Raw genomic sequence first — 14,037 nt, 5'->3', positions numbered from 1 at the left:
GCAACAGTAACTCCCTAACAGGCAACCATCTGGTGGGAGGCGAGGGCCCTTGCCCTCCCCCCAATTTTCAAGGAGGGCGATGGGCCCCCTCAATATCCTGTGGCAACGTGCATTCCTTTATTTATTTAACTTTTTTTTTTATTTAAGATATTTATACCTTGCCCTTCAATAAAATTATATGGGAATCTTGCAAAATTTCAGACACAATGAAAGAAATTTTAAAAAACCCTTAAAAAATATGCCCCCCCCCCCCCCGTTTCCTAATGCATGCTTTGTGGTTGCTGTTTTCCCAAGGGCATTTGTGAAATTTGTGGAGCTAAAGTAGGCTAACCAACTGATGCTGCTGCTATTTTTGAATGAGCCACTGACCCATATTTCTGTAGCCCAGGGGATGGAAAGGGAATCCTGGACTTATTCCAGTACAGTGTATGTACATACTCTCACCCCACTGAATAGATAACCAGTGCTCTGGTAACACTATCTGTGCACCAATCACCTCTTATGCGGGTGATGGTCAGAAATCGGCACTTATGCGGCCCCCACAGTGTATTCATACCCTCCAGCCTAGATAAAGCATGGTTAGACATTCTGATTTTCCCCTTGCCTGTGAGAAGGTAATCAAATCTATCCCTAAGCAGCAAACTCTGCATTGAGCAATGTGATGCAGTACATGCACTCTTTCTTCTGGTTATATCAGAAGCTACCCCTAAATTGTTTGATTAATAAGAGCACAATTTCTTCATCTTCTTTCCCCTGCCTGTGTATATTTTTTACCCCTATCTTCAGTGGTTCTTCATGTGTCAGCAAATGCAGGAGGGCTGCACTTCCTGGCTGTAACCTCCATCATCATGTGGTGGCCCCGCCCTCCCAGTCTTACTGCATTGAACATGGAGGCCTGAAGAAGGAAATTACTCCTGCCCAGGCAACCCAAGACACCATGCTCTTGGTGAGAGTAGACCCCTACTGAATTGAATCAGGAATTCCCTTTTCTCCCCCTAACTAGTATTGTGATTGAACCTGCCCTTGGGATCCAGAAGCCCTAGGCATGAAAGTCAAGAGTCAGAGTCGGCAGGACACACAACACCATAGGTGGAATCAGCAGTCACAGTCCCATTCTGCCTCTATGCACATGCAAAGATTGTTTTTGTGAATAGAGCTAATGGATAACAGTATTCTTATCCGAACTAGCAGAAGGACACAGCACCAGCGCCATATTAGTCCCCACTCCCCATTGCAGTGCACATCCATAAGAACTTAGGTCCAAATACTAATTGATCACTATCAACGTGTGTGGAGCCTCTTTCATGCTCATGTTTAGGTTAGCTTCATCCCCACTTTCAGGCAGAGTCGGTGGATGTGAGACTAAAACGAGGACTCCTGGCCTGGGGAGTGAAAGCAGTACTAGTTACAAACAGAGCTGTGGGTTCACAGATACTCCCTCCCTTTTCCTGTTTTGCTGCAAAAAGAGAACAGATAAAGGGTAAAGCCTCACCGTGCGCTGTTGATAAACTTTTTGTGGCCAGGTCCAACCCAGTTTACCAGAATGTCATCAGCATGATGACGTGTGCAAAACTCCCTCATATCTGTCTGTTAGGCTAGGTTTCTCCCACCTACGACAGGACGGATTCCCCTTAAGTTCTCTCCTCCCACCCCCATTACCAGTTAAAAATAATAATACTTAACTTTTGGTAGTGTGGGAACATTTTATTTGTTTATAAAATGAAGTATCTGTTGCCTTTTGGTCCCCGGAAAGGACCCCTAAGGCAGCTTGCATTTATAACAATGTGCAACACAAATAGACAAGAAGACTAAGTTGAGGTGAAGCTAGTTTAAACACAATCAAGTATTTAAATAATCCAGAGCCGATACAACACTGATATTACATCTCACTAAACAACCATAAGAATGGGAGCCAGGTGAAACTTGTGGGGGAAGGTGTTCTTGTGATATGGGTGGTTCTTCTGCAACTGAATGTACCTTTGAGGGCACTTGGAGATGGAACAAGGCCTCAGATGATGAACATGATGAACAGTTTACATGAGGGGACAAGGCAGTCCTTGGAGTATCATGGTTCCACCAAACCATTTAGGGCTTCATAGACCTAAATATATCTTAACCATGTTGGGACTAGTTGCATCAGCACCTCTACTGCTTCTTTTTTCCCTCTCCAAAGACAATCTCCAGAGATGAAAACCATGAAGCAATTATTCAGGTCTGCAGCAAAGCTGTTGTCCAAGCTCACATGGTTCCGGCTGTTAAACAGGAAAAACATTTCTTGTTTTCACAGATGTGCCATCTGACAGAGTGCAGACACCCAAGGTTTAGTGGGCAAAAATATAAAATAATGTTAACTCGCATGACAAAGCACTCCTTGCAGTTATCTCCCCAGACTTGCTTATTGAGCATTCGTCTCAGTTTGCTTGCACAAAGAGTGGAGATAATTCAATGTTAGCTGCTTCTGATTTGTTTGCAGGGAGGTTATACATAACTGAGTCAAGTGATTGTTATCTTGCACTTTCTGCTGCATTGCCCTGTCACTTTCCATACCACAAGAAGTCTGGGTATTTTTTTTATTTAAAAAAGTGGTTTGCTAACTGCATAACCTAAATTTGTCAGTAAGTGACTGAATCTCACTCAAAAATAGTGACAGTTTGGAAGCAGCTTGATTTGCTCTAGTAGAGGATGTTGAAGTCTCCTGCTCCACAAATGTTGATGCCTTGGACAAGACATGCACTTTCAGTCTTTGGACAGAAATGTGTTTTAAAGTTGAAGTTCGTTGAGACATTAAGTATCTGATAAGATTTGGAAATATAAAATTTCCATTCATTCAGACAAAAATCAGGAAAAGGAAAAAACCAGGAGGGGAAAATGCATCCTGGGCAGTGGGTAGAGGAATGACTGTTTTGCTTCTTAACAATTGAGGTGTTGGTGTGACTGGGATACCTACCTCCAGCTTCTTCATTGATAGTTTTTAAGGAAGCATGCTGGCATCTCTCACTTCTTTCCTCCACAAGAGTTCTTCAAGTGGACATACACAGAGAGACTGATTCTGCTAAACACAGAAAACTGCATGCTTTCTGAAAGCAGGCTGGTTGACTCCTGATTTGTCACAGGATTTGCTCTGTTCTCCCTCATGCCTTTAGCTTAGGGGTGCCTACCACCTTTGACCCTCCAGATGTTGTTGGACCACAACTTCCATCACCCCCTGACCATTAGCCATGCTGGCTGTGGCTGATGGGAACTGGAGTCCAATAATATATGGAGGGCCACAGACTCCTCATCAGTGATATCACAGGAGGACCCATAACTCTTGTTCACACCACTCTTCCCATACAAGCCGTCAAATACAGGCAGCTATATAAGGCTATGGTGAGAAATGAACCATATCCAACTGGAGTGGAGGCAGACAGATAATCTCCCCATCTCATGTCTCTCTCTCTCGGCTAAATTACATCTGTGGTGTTCACAGAATGCATTTCATTGACCTGACACCCAAAGCTTAATGAGCCCTAGGCAAAACCCTTAGACATGTAATGGCTTCAGAATGAGGAAAGACACAGTTAATTTCACCAGAGACAGCTGGACAATACATTTGCACCCCATTGTGCCAGCTTTCAAGATACAGCTCATCCAGTTGTTCTCCATCCTGTTCTATGTATGTAAGTGACTTATTTCAGTTGAGTTGCATTTCAATTTTCTGTTTAGAAGAACCAGGCATTTCTACCAGTATAGGAATCCCTAAGGCTGGAATGGATCATGTTGCCAAATTGGGTAGAGGGTACAAACTTGGGCTAGTTGATCTCTAAGAAGGGCATGGCCTATGCCAGGCATGGCCAAACTTGGCCCTCCAGCTGTTTTGGAACTACAACTTCCACCATCCCTAGCTAACAGGACCAATGGTCAGGGAAGATGGGAATTGTAGTCCCAAAACAGTTGGAGGGCCAAGTTTGGCCGTGCCTGCCTATGCCCCTTTGTGGGGAAAGCATTCCATATCTGTGGAGTGTTGCTTCTGGCAGTTCCCATGTGATACAGGGATCAGTTCCTGTAGGAGACATGAGATTTGGTGGTGTCATATGTAGTGGGCTAGCCATACCCATGTGTCAGAATTCCCCCTTTTTAGGAGGCTGGGTTGACTGGAACTCATAGTTTCTACTGCATTCTCCCTTTTACTCTCTCTGATAATAGTGGAAAAACAATGTTGCTACTCTGGTCACATGTGGTTTGATGTCTGTTTATAGTGGTCAGCTGGTGCCGTTAATTGGAATCGTTAGTTTCCAGCTGCATGCTTGGCCATGTGGTGGGGCTGGTGTATCCTGAAAGCAACCAGCAAGATAATGTGGTTTGCCACAAACACATTGTTTTCACACAGCAGAAATTGTTTATTTCTTGCTTAACTGCACAACTTACTCCTCCTAGTCCCCACCTGTAATTTGTGCTCACTGAGCCTGGGATGTGTCTGACACAATATTCACTAGTTCTATCCCCATAGGAATCAGCAGAGTAAGCAGACATCATCACTTTTTATGGGGACTGATCATTTTCCTTGTAGCATTGAATCCGCAGATGCTTCTATTGCTCTGCAGGAGATTGATATCATTTGGATTTTCAGATAGTGATACAAAGGGCACATTCCACAGATGCATTTCTGGTTTTACTGAGGCGATACCTGCAAGTTCTGTCTTTAGAGATGGCCATGCTTGACCTTTCAATAATATGAATGTTCATGTAGAAAGTAAAAAAAAACAACACAACACACACACAAAAGTGACCCTGTTGCAGACGTTAATTCAGAACTTGGCCTATGTTTTAAACCATGTATACAGTGTCACACTTCTATATTGATAACATCACACAATGTGTTTAACTAGACATTATGTAGAAGGTAGGTGGAATTAGGGAGTGAAACCCTGAGTGATTGCAGGCCCATGTCTCTCCCAACTTAGAATGACTAGTGAGCATTACATCCCCCACTTTACATTCATGAATTGAAAAGGTGGAACAAATCCACTATTTTGTCTTTCTTTACCCATCCTGATTGTGACTTCAGCTGAATGCTTAAAGGTTATTAGATGATAACTAATCTCATCTCACAGTTTCAGGTTGCCTACTTTATGTTAGCAGAAGCAATCAGAATAAGCTTGACCCACCATGCTTGCTTGCCTCATTCAGTGCAAGTAGATACTCCTTGCTTTGTTTACTTGGGATATGTTCTCTTTGAAGGGATGTAAGAATTGCCCTGCTGGATTCAATCAAAGGTCCATCTGGTGCAGCATCTATTTCCATTAGTAGCCAGACAAATGCCATATGGGATGCTTATCTTCAAGCAATGTACAATGAAGGTAGATGCACGTGGACTATAGAAAGTAAATAATATGGCTACTATCATTATGTTTATCATTGATGTCCTGTTAATACCTGAGCCTTACACAGACCACGTAGAATGCTTTTCTGAAGGCTATCAAGCACATTTTCTCCACCATACCAGATATGTTGGTAGATTTTTCCTGGGGTGTATCCAGGGAGTTGTGGCAGCCTTTCTGTCATTATGGTGGTATGTTTGGTGTTGCACTGGTGAAGTGAGCTATCCACCACATCCTATTACCCCTCAATCAGCTTATTTTCAATTTCCTCAGTACCATCACATATCTTTAATGTCATTTGCAGTGTAGTCCTTCACATGCTTCATTATAAGTAAGTCCCATTGTGGAATAAACTAGGTGAAATGCCATTCACACACTTAGCATGACTGGCTTTTTAAAGGGAAACTACAGGCCCAGGGACCCCAATCTGCATTGAGACCCTGGCTTGGAGGGCAGGGGACTTTAGCCTTTAGGAGAAGGGCAGGTCTTGATTGAGAGCACAGTACAAGGCAAGAGCTTAAGAGCACAGTACAAGGCAAGCCCCCAAGTTCAGCGGGGCTTACTCCCAAATAGTGGGCATAGGATTGCAACCTAAAATGTTACGTTTAAAAATATTTTGCAAGCAAAGCTTTGCATTTTTTTATGGAAGACGTGTAAATATTTTAAGAGATGACAATTCAGTTAGCATAAGCTTCTCTTTCATTGTTTACATTTTTAAAAGAGAATGAAGGCATTGAAAACCATTAATATACTAATTTTAGCCTGCCCCCAAGAGGTGCTGATTAGATTTATACAGTATATATTTCGAAGTATAGACTTGTGGGTTAAAAAAATGTTATAGCTTTGAAACTGCCCAGTCATTTTGTTACATTCCAAATTAATTTTATGATACAATGCATTTTTAGAAATGAGAAAGATTCCATGGGAAAATGTAGTAGTGGAAAAATTTCTACTCTACATCTGCAGTATTAACCCACTGAACACCAAATCACAAACACATTTGGTCATTTTGAACTCTGTTACTTAAACTACGTTATAAGACAGCTTGTGGTTGGGCGCAAAATCAGGTTTTGTGTTTGTAACGAGTAATTCAGACTAGTACAATGAAGGTAGGAATCCTATGAAGGTAGGAATCCTATGACATCCCCATCATTATATAGAATGGGCATATGAAACAGCTCTTGGTCCCATCTCTTTGATTTCCAGAGGAACCTTGCTATTCTAGAACACACAGGCTTGCATTTGGTTCTGGGAAAGGATCTATTGATTGCAGAGACTTTCCCAAGTTTACCTATAACGTACCCTCCAACAATTCTCTGATGAAAATAGGGACGTCCCATTCCATAATGATAATTTTACTATTTATAACCCCACACATCTTACTAGGTTGCCCCAGCCACTCTGGGCAGCTTCCAACATTATTATTATTATTATTATTATTATTATTATTATTATTAAACATTAAACATTTAAAAACTTCCCTATACAGGATTGCCTTCAGGCAGCTTGGGGCTCAAATAACTCCATACCCTCCAACATTTCTCCCAATGAAAATAAGGACATCCTACCATGCCCTCCAACATTTCTCCAACAAAAATAGGGACGTCCTAAGGAAAAGCGGGACATTCCATGATCAAATCAGAAACTGGGATGGCTTCTCTAAGTCAGGGACATCCCTGGGAAATAGGGACACTTGGAGGGTCTGCCATAAGTATCTCCATTGTGGGAGAGGGGAGGACTTTTGATATTGTTTCTTTCAGGTTCAAATACTTAGAATGAAATGAAAAGCAAACTGCAGCCAACTCTGTCACTCCCAACCCACGATCCTTTTCTGCTTCACCTCTACCTAAAGCCCCAACATTCTTTCATGGATGGGCATCTGGTTGGTCTGTGTGAGAACAGTGGTAGATTAGATGGACCTTTGGCCTTATCCAGCAGAACTCTTCTTATGTTCTCTCAGCTTTGTCTCTTTAAACACAGCCTTTTATCAATTTTTCTTCTCACTCTCTTACTGGCAGGCAGCTGTAGCATATGGGCAGGTGGATTTGCAGATGCATTGCCTGGCTTTCATCGAGAGTTGTACTCAGGTAAGCACAGGACAAGTGCAGAGGTTTTCCCATGAGATATGGAGGTCCTATTCTAATCAGCCATCTCTTCCCAATAGGACCATGTGTGTTGTTTGTGCATTTGATATATTTATATCCCACCTTGCTTCCATTACAGTGGCATATATAGGGTGTCCAGAGTTGCTGTGTCATGTGCTTTCAGACCATACTGGCTCAGTATCATGATTTGGTTATGGAGGGAACAGGGTGCCACTGGCAGACATGACCTGTCCTCCAGATTACATCATCTCTCAGTACCTCGGTGCAATTGGGAAGGGTGGTGGTCTTTGTGCTTCATCATGGTAGGAAGAGGACTCTAATGCAGTTTATCTCACCTGGCAGACCTACAGTAACTATTTCATCCCTAAACTCTCAATGGACATACCATGGGTACCTTACTCCTTAGCTGTGGCCACCATTTTTTAATGACAGAGGAGTTCTCTCCACTCCACAGATGAGCTGCATATTTCCCCCCAGGACGTGGTGCTAACACGTGGCTTCTTGGAATTGTCGGAACTGGCAATGCAAACTATCTTGCGCAGTGACTGTTTGGCCATCGATGAGGTGAAGCTGATTCGTGCTGTTCGGGAATGGGCTCATGTTGGATCCGTAAGTGCTCATTGCGTGGTGAGAAAAGGGAACGAAGGGAGCAGGGATTGAGGATCCCACTCACGGGGTTCTCTTGGAAGATGTATAGAGCTGAAAAAGTCATGTAGGGAAGGAATGATTGTGGATGCTCCCTGGTGATAGCAGGTTGCTGTGGAAGTAGGGAGTGCATAATTTTGCCCCTCTTAAGTTGGAGAGGCAGCAACAGAAGTGAGAGTGCTGATGCTCCATATAAATACAGGCTTGCACAGTTGGTGGGTGGGGCTGGTTGTCTCTGCTGTATTTCTTTATTTCAGTCAGCTAGTAGTTATTATTGTCTCCATATGTTAGTTGTTTTAGTTTAAACTGATGTTTAAGAGGATCTAATTGTTCTGTGTCGTATTTTTTGGTGATATTTTTATAATGTTGGGAAGTACTCAGACAGTTTTTGGAGCAATGAAACAGTATATAAATTACCTAAATAATAAAAATAACTGCAACCCATTGGCCAAAGGCAGCAACTTACACCTTTCTTGAGTATATAAAACGTTTTCCACAGAATTATGTGGTTGGAAAATAAATGTACAACCAACAAACCACTTCACATTAATAGCAGATGTTAATCTACAGTTATTTGCAGGTTTTCCATAGCATTGGTGTTAGGGCTCTAACTCTCTCACACCTACCCACACTGAGTCCACCTCCCTCATTTAACTACGACCAGGCCTGGCTCCAAGATAGAAGAATCTTGGTTTTCAGACCAGTCAATGAGGCACCGCAGCTGCAATGTTCTAAACCTAATGAGCTAGTCCAGTGCTCTCCTTCAGTAAATTTGCTTAGAGCCAACCACCTGCCAACCAACAGAATCGAGGCCACAGTGTGTTCCAAGCAAATAAGAAAGGGTTGTAGGATAGAGCAACTGCTTTGCATGCAGAAGGTTCCAGATTCAGTCCCTGAGAGCTTGAGGCAAGGTTGGGAGATACTCCTGTCTGAAATACTAGAAAGCCCTTGCAAGTCCGTGTGGTAGACACCACTGAGCTAGACACTACTGACTCAGCATAAGGTAGCTTCCAATGTTCCTATGAGGCACTTGCCCCAGTGAAATGACAGCCATCAAATTTCCCAATGTTCTTATCAAAAGCTGCCTACAAAGCAAGTAGCTCCAGCTTAACTAAGAAAGAGAGATGAGACACATCCAGGAGAACATGGAAACGTTCCCACTGGTGCCCCCATCACATGAGTTTTCCCTATTTCTACCCAGCTGCAAGAGCACGGAGCAGGGCCCACTAGATCCCAGGAATTCTGAGGTGCCTTTCTCTGATACTCACATCTCCCATTGTTTGGCGACCCACTCCCTGGAACTGAAAATTATTTCCTTCCCTTTCCCCAGAGTTTCTGCTGCATCATAACAGTTCAGAACTAGGACAGCTTGTGGCATGATTGCTTATCCAGGTCTGTCAGCAGCCCTTCTCCCCTGGCCTGTGCTGATCCTGAACTCCCTTCTTACAGGCTGTTCTAGACAGGACTGTGCACGATGTGGCGGCAACAGTGGTGCCAGGGCTGCGTCTGGATCTGCTGTCACCAAGTGAGCTGACCACGCTGGAGGAGGAGAACAAGAAGGACCAAATGATTCCAGTGAGAGAGGCTACCCACCTCAGTAATAGCTTTTTGCACCAGCTTGCATGGATCACATGTCTCTCCCTGTCTTTAGAGCGCTTGCTCCTTCTTTTCATATTTAATTAGCTAAAATTAGTGGCAGAGAAGAAGCGCCTTTCCTGTGGTTTGCAGAAGTACATAAGACTTTTAGGGGAGTAGGGAACCTTGAGGGAGGTGGGACCTAAAATAGCTCTGTGACGAGTGAGAATGCTCAGTGGCCGGACCACAGAATACTGACTAACTCACTGGGGAAGTTGTGGAAGGGATGATGATACAGGAACAGAATGGAATATCCTGAAAGAAAGCATCACTGGGTCAGTGGAACCCTGGACAAGAGCACATGTAGAGTTCTGAGACCAAGAGAGTTTGTTGGTTTACTAGGTGATGGCCTCAGGGCCCCTGAGGGAAGAGAAGTGGCCATCTCTACTTCTTCCATCTGCTTCCCACTGTATCCTCCTCAATTCTCCTGCTTAGACACCATTCTGCTGCACTACCTACCTGGGTATGGTTCCTGCTGATCTTCACTCCTGTCCAGCACTGGCCTGAATATAATGGACTTGTTTCTACCCTTGCCTAGGTGGAAAGCCTGGCTCAGGCCTGGAAGATGCATGCACTACGGAAGGGGTGTGGAATGCGATCCTCCTTGTGCCAGCGCCGGCGTGGAACACTATCGCGGGAACATCAACGCCCCCTTGACCCACAGCACAAGTGACATGGTGACACCTGAATAAGAAGGGGGCAATACCTCCATGCCCAGCCCATCCAACTTTGGTCATGTTGGCACTGGGAACCTGCAGCTGCTGCTTTGAATGCCTTGGGGGCATCCTGCCTGGAGCCTGAGCCTTACAGTCAATTGGCAGAGAGAGGTAGGGGAGAGTTCCAGTGTGTGAGGGGGAAAGGCCTGGTTTCCATCAGAGGTAGACAGGTTCCATCCTAGGGTTGTACCTCGGGGTACAGACGCTTCAGGTTACAGACTCCGCTAACCCAGAAATAGTACCTCGGGTTAAGAACTTTGCTTCAGGATGAGAACAGAAATCACATGGCGGCAGCGCAGTGGCAGCGGGAGGCCCCATTAGCTAAAGTGGTACCTCAGGTTAAGAACAGTTTCAGGTTAAGAACGGACCTCCAGAACGAATTGTTCTTAACCAGAGGTACCACTGTATCTAATATCTGTTTTTTGATTCTTTTGTTTCTTCCAATCCCAACCTGCTCTTAGGGTAGTGATGAGTGTGTCAGACTGAGACTGAGCAGGAATAGAGAGAGAGACCCAGGTTCAAATCTCCACTTACCCTTGAAGTCAAACTCTCTTAGCCTGATCTTTCTCACACGGCACCAGGCATGCTTCCTTGGGGAAAGGAAGAGCCACCACTGAAAAGGCCCCGTTCTCATGTTGCCATCCCCTGCGCTTCCCTCAAAGGTGCACATAGAGAAGGGCCTCAGATAATGAACACAGTGTCCAGATAGGTTCATGTGGGCAGAGGCAGTCCTTGAAGTGCTGGGGGTCCTGAGCAGCATAAGGCTTTATAGATCAAAACCAGCACTTTGAATTGAGCCCCCAAACTAGCTGGTAGCCAGGGCAGTTGTGCCAAGATTGTTGTTATATGCTCAGACTATCTTGCCCCAGCTAGCAATCTGGCCACCTTATTCTTCACCATGGCTCACCTACCACAAGGGCAAAGGGTAGGAGGGACGTGTTTACTTGGACTGGTCATGGAAAGGTGCTCCTACATTGAAGTGAATGTTTTCATTGTAGACAATAGGGTGTGTCATAGGAAATCCTGAGCACTATCATATAATCAGCTACCATAAACAGTGCTTTCTTAATACTTTGATGCACTTTCTGTTAAGCAATCAGCTTATCACTTGAAAGCTGCCACTCCAACCGACCTTCTAAATTGCACCCGTTACTAAAAGTTATAATTGCATCTACTCAGAGTAGTGCTTATACATGCTTGTCAGTCTGTGTCAAAGCACGGGAGCTAAGGTCTCCTTGACACTTATCTCACTTATCTCAGAAACATTGCTTAGTATAATATACTCATCTATATGAGTCACTTTTCCGCTAGGAGATTGTAAAAATAACAAGGGCCAGGTTCAAAAGCTGGTCAAGTTGTGGGAGATGGTTCTGTAATGACCCAAGCCCTCATAGAAACTGGCTGTTCTGTGGGCAGGATCATCCCTTTGCACTTACACAAATAATGTTGTCTTTTCTTTTAAATGGAAATAGAACCTCATCTTAAAATAATAAGAACAGCAAGTATTACAAATAAAACTCATTCCCCTTTAACGTAATCCGAACAACTTCTTATGCTCTTTAGCATTTTCCAAAAAGTCCCTAGTTTAAGTAATATGAAGGAAACAAACAAACAAACCAAAGAACACATTTGGATACTGACAGCAGCAAGGTTGTTCATCATCCAAACTTGGATGCATTTGCATGGTTTAACAATGGACTTAGTTAAAGATAAAGGAACCCTGGACTGTTAAGTCCAGTCAAAGGCGACTATGGGGTGCATTACGATGATAATGATAATGATAAATTACTAATTTCCCAGTCTTCAGCCTAAGGTCCCAGAGCAGGTTACAACAATAAAACAACAGAAATAAGGTGGGTCCTAAAAATATACACCTAAATGTCAAAAACCAGAGTGAATAGGTGTGTATAGAGACGGGTTATAGCTGAAAAAAATTACAGTACTACTACTACTACTACTAATAATAATAATACAAAAGAACTGCCTTCAGAAGTTGTGTAGTTCTTTATCTCCTTGACACCTGATGGGAGGGCATTCCACAGGGAGGGTGCCACTGCCAAGAAGGCCCTTGCCTGGTTCCCTGTAACGTCACTTCTCGCAGTGAGGGAACTGCCAGAAGACCCTCGGGGGATAACCTCAGTGTCTGAGCTGAATGATGGGGGTGGAGACACTCCTTCAGGTATACTGGGCTGAGGCCATTTAGGGCTTTAAAGGTCAGCACCAACACATTGAATTGTGCTCGGAAGCGTACTGGGAGGCAGTGAAGATCCTTTAGGACCAGTGTTATATGGTCCCAGCGGCCACGCCCAGTCATCAGTCCAGCTGCTGCATTCTGGATTAGTTGCAGTTTCCGAGTCACCTTCAAAGGTAGCCCCACACAGAGCGCACTGCAGTAATCCAAGCGGGAGATAACCAGAGCATATACCACTCTGGCGAGACAGTATGTTTAAAGTGTTGAACAGCAAGGAAACAGCAGGTGTGTTTTTTATACTGTTGTTGTTGTTTAGTCGTTTAGTCGTGTCCGACTCTTCATGACCCCATGGACCAGAGCACGCCAGGCACTTCTGTCCTCCACTGCCTCCCGCAGTTTGATCAAACTCATGCTGGTAGCTTCAAGAACACCATCCAACCATCTCATCCTCTGTCTTCCCCTTCTCCTTGTGCCCTCCATCTTTCCCAACATCAGGGTCTTTTCCAGGGAGTCTTCTCTTCTCATGAGGTGGCCAAAGTATTGGAGCCTCAGCTTCACGATCTGTCCTTCCAGTGAGCACTCAGGGCTGATTTCCTTAAGAATGGATACGTTTGATCTTCTTGCAGTCCATGGGACTCTCAAGAGTCTCCTCCAGCACCATAATTCAAAAGCATCAATTCTTTGGCGATCAGCCTTCTTTATGGTCCAGCTCTCACTTCCATACATGGTAGCAATTTATTTCGTACACCAATGAAATAGGACTTAAAGAACAACATTGCAACTACAGATGTCATAACTGTCTCTGTCTCCTTTAGTATGAAACAACTTTTATTTTTTTGGATGATGACGGGACTGTCGCTCAGATGTTGTACTTGATATATCATATTTTGCTGTAATAAATTATAGAAAGCTTTTATAAATGCTTTGTACCTCCACTGGTGGAACAAGCTGGATGGCAGGGAGGAATAGGCTCAATTTCATTGTCATTATTTTATATATCTCCTCAAAATCTTTTTAGAAAACAGCACATTCAGAGTAAATAAAATATCAGTTGGACAGAAGCAGTTGAAGTTTGCTATATCCAATATACAACTTACTCTCTATGCAACACAAATCAAAGGTTAGCTCCCTGAGCCTTGGGGAATTCCCTCACCTCCAATAGCCTCTTTCATGCAGCATATTCAGCCAATAGATGCTCCCAGAACTTCATTCTAAATTCCAGGGACTTTTCCCCCCCAATAGTCCCAACATTCTAGGAGTGGAACACATGGAAATGAACCCATCAGTCTGTATCCCCAGTGACTGACTTATGCAGAAGTAGTAACAGCTTCATTTTTAAAGACCAAGAAGCAAAGGATCTAACTGTAAGGGCCAGTTTTCCCCCC

At 43.8% G+C, this 14,037-nt stretch overlaps 1 protein-coding gene across 1 annotated transcript in view; it reads left to right on the top strand.

Annotated features, from left to right (window-relative positions):
- BTBD19 (BTB domain containing 19) overlaps positions 1-12,947 on the top strand; it is a 50,591-nt gene extending 37,644 nt beyond the window's left edge. The window contains exons 5-8 of the mRNA XM_083509735.1: positions 7,379-7,447; positions 7,943-8,074; positions 9,560-9,685; positions 10,284-12,947. Coding sequence (XP_083365861.1) covers positions 7,379-7,447; positions 7,943-8,074; positions 9,560-9,685; positions 10,284-10,418 — 462 coding nt within the window. The 3' untranslated portion in view covers positions 10,419-12,947. The remainder of the gene's footprint in view (positions 1-7,378; positions 7,448-7,942; positions 8,075-9,559; positions 9,686-10,283) is intronic.
- The last annotated feature ends 1,090 nt before the right edge of the window (positions 12,948-14,037 follow it).

Source organism: Podarcis liolepis (genome assembly GCF_965112155.1).
Source record: "Podarcis liolepis genome assembly, chromosome: 6".
NCBI classification, from domain to species: Eukaryota; Metazoa; Chordata; class Lepidosauria; order Squamata; family Lacertidae; genus Podarcis; species Podarcis liolepis.
The sequence above is the reverse complement of the archived record's forward strand: the minus strand, read 5'-3'. Positions and strand labels throughout refer to the sequence as shown.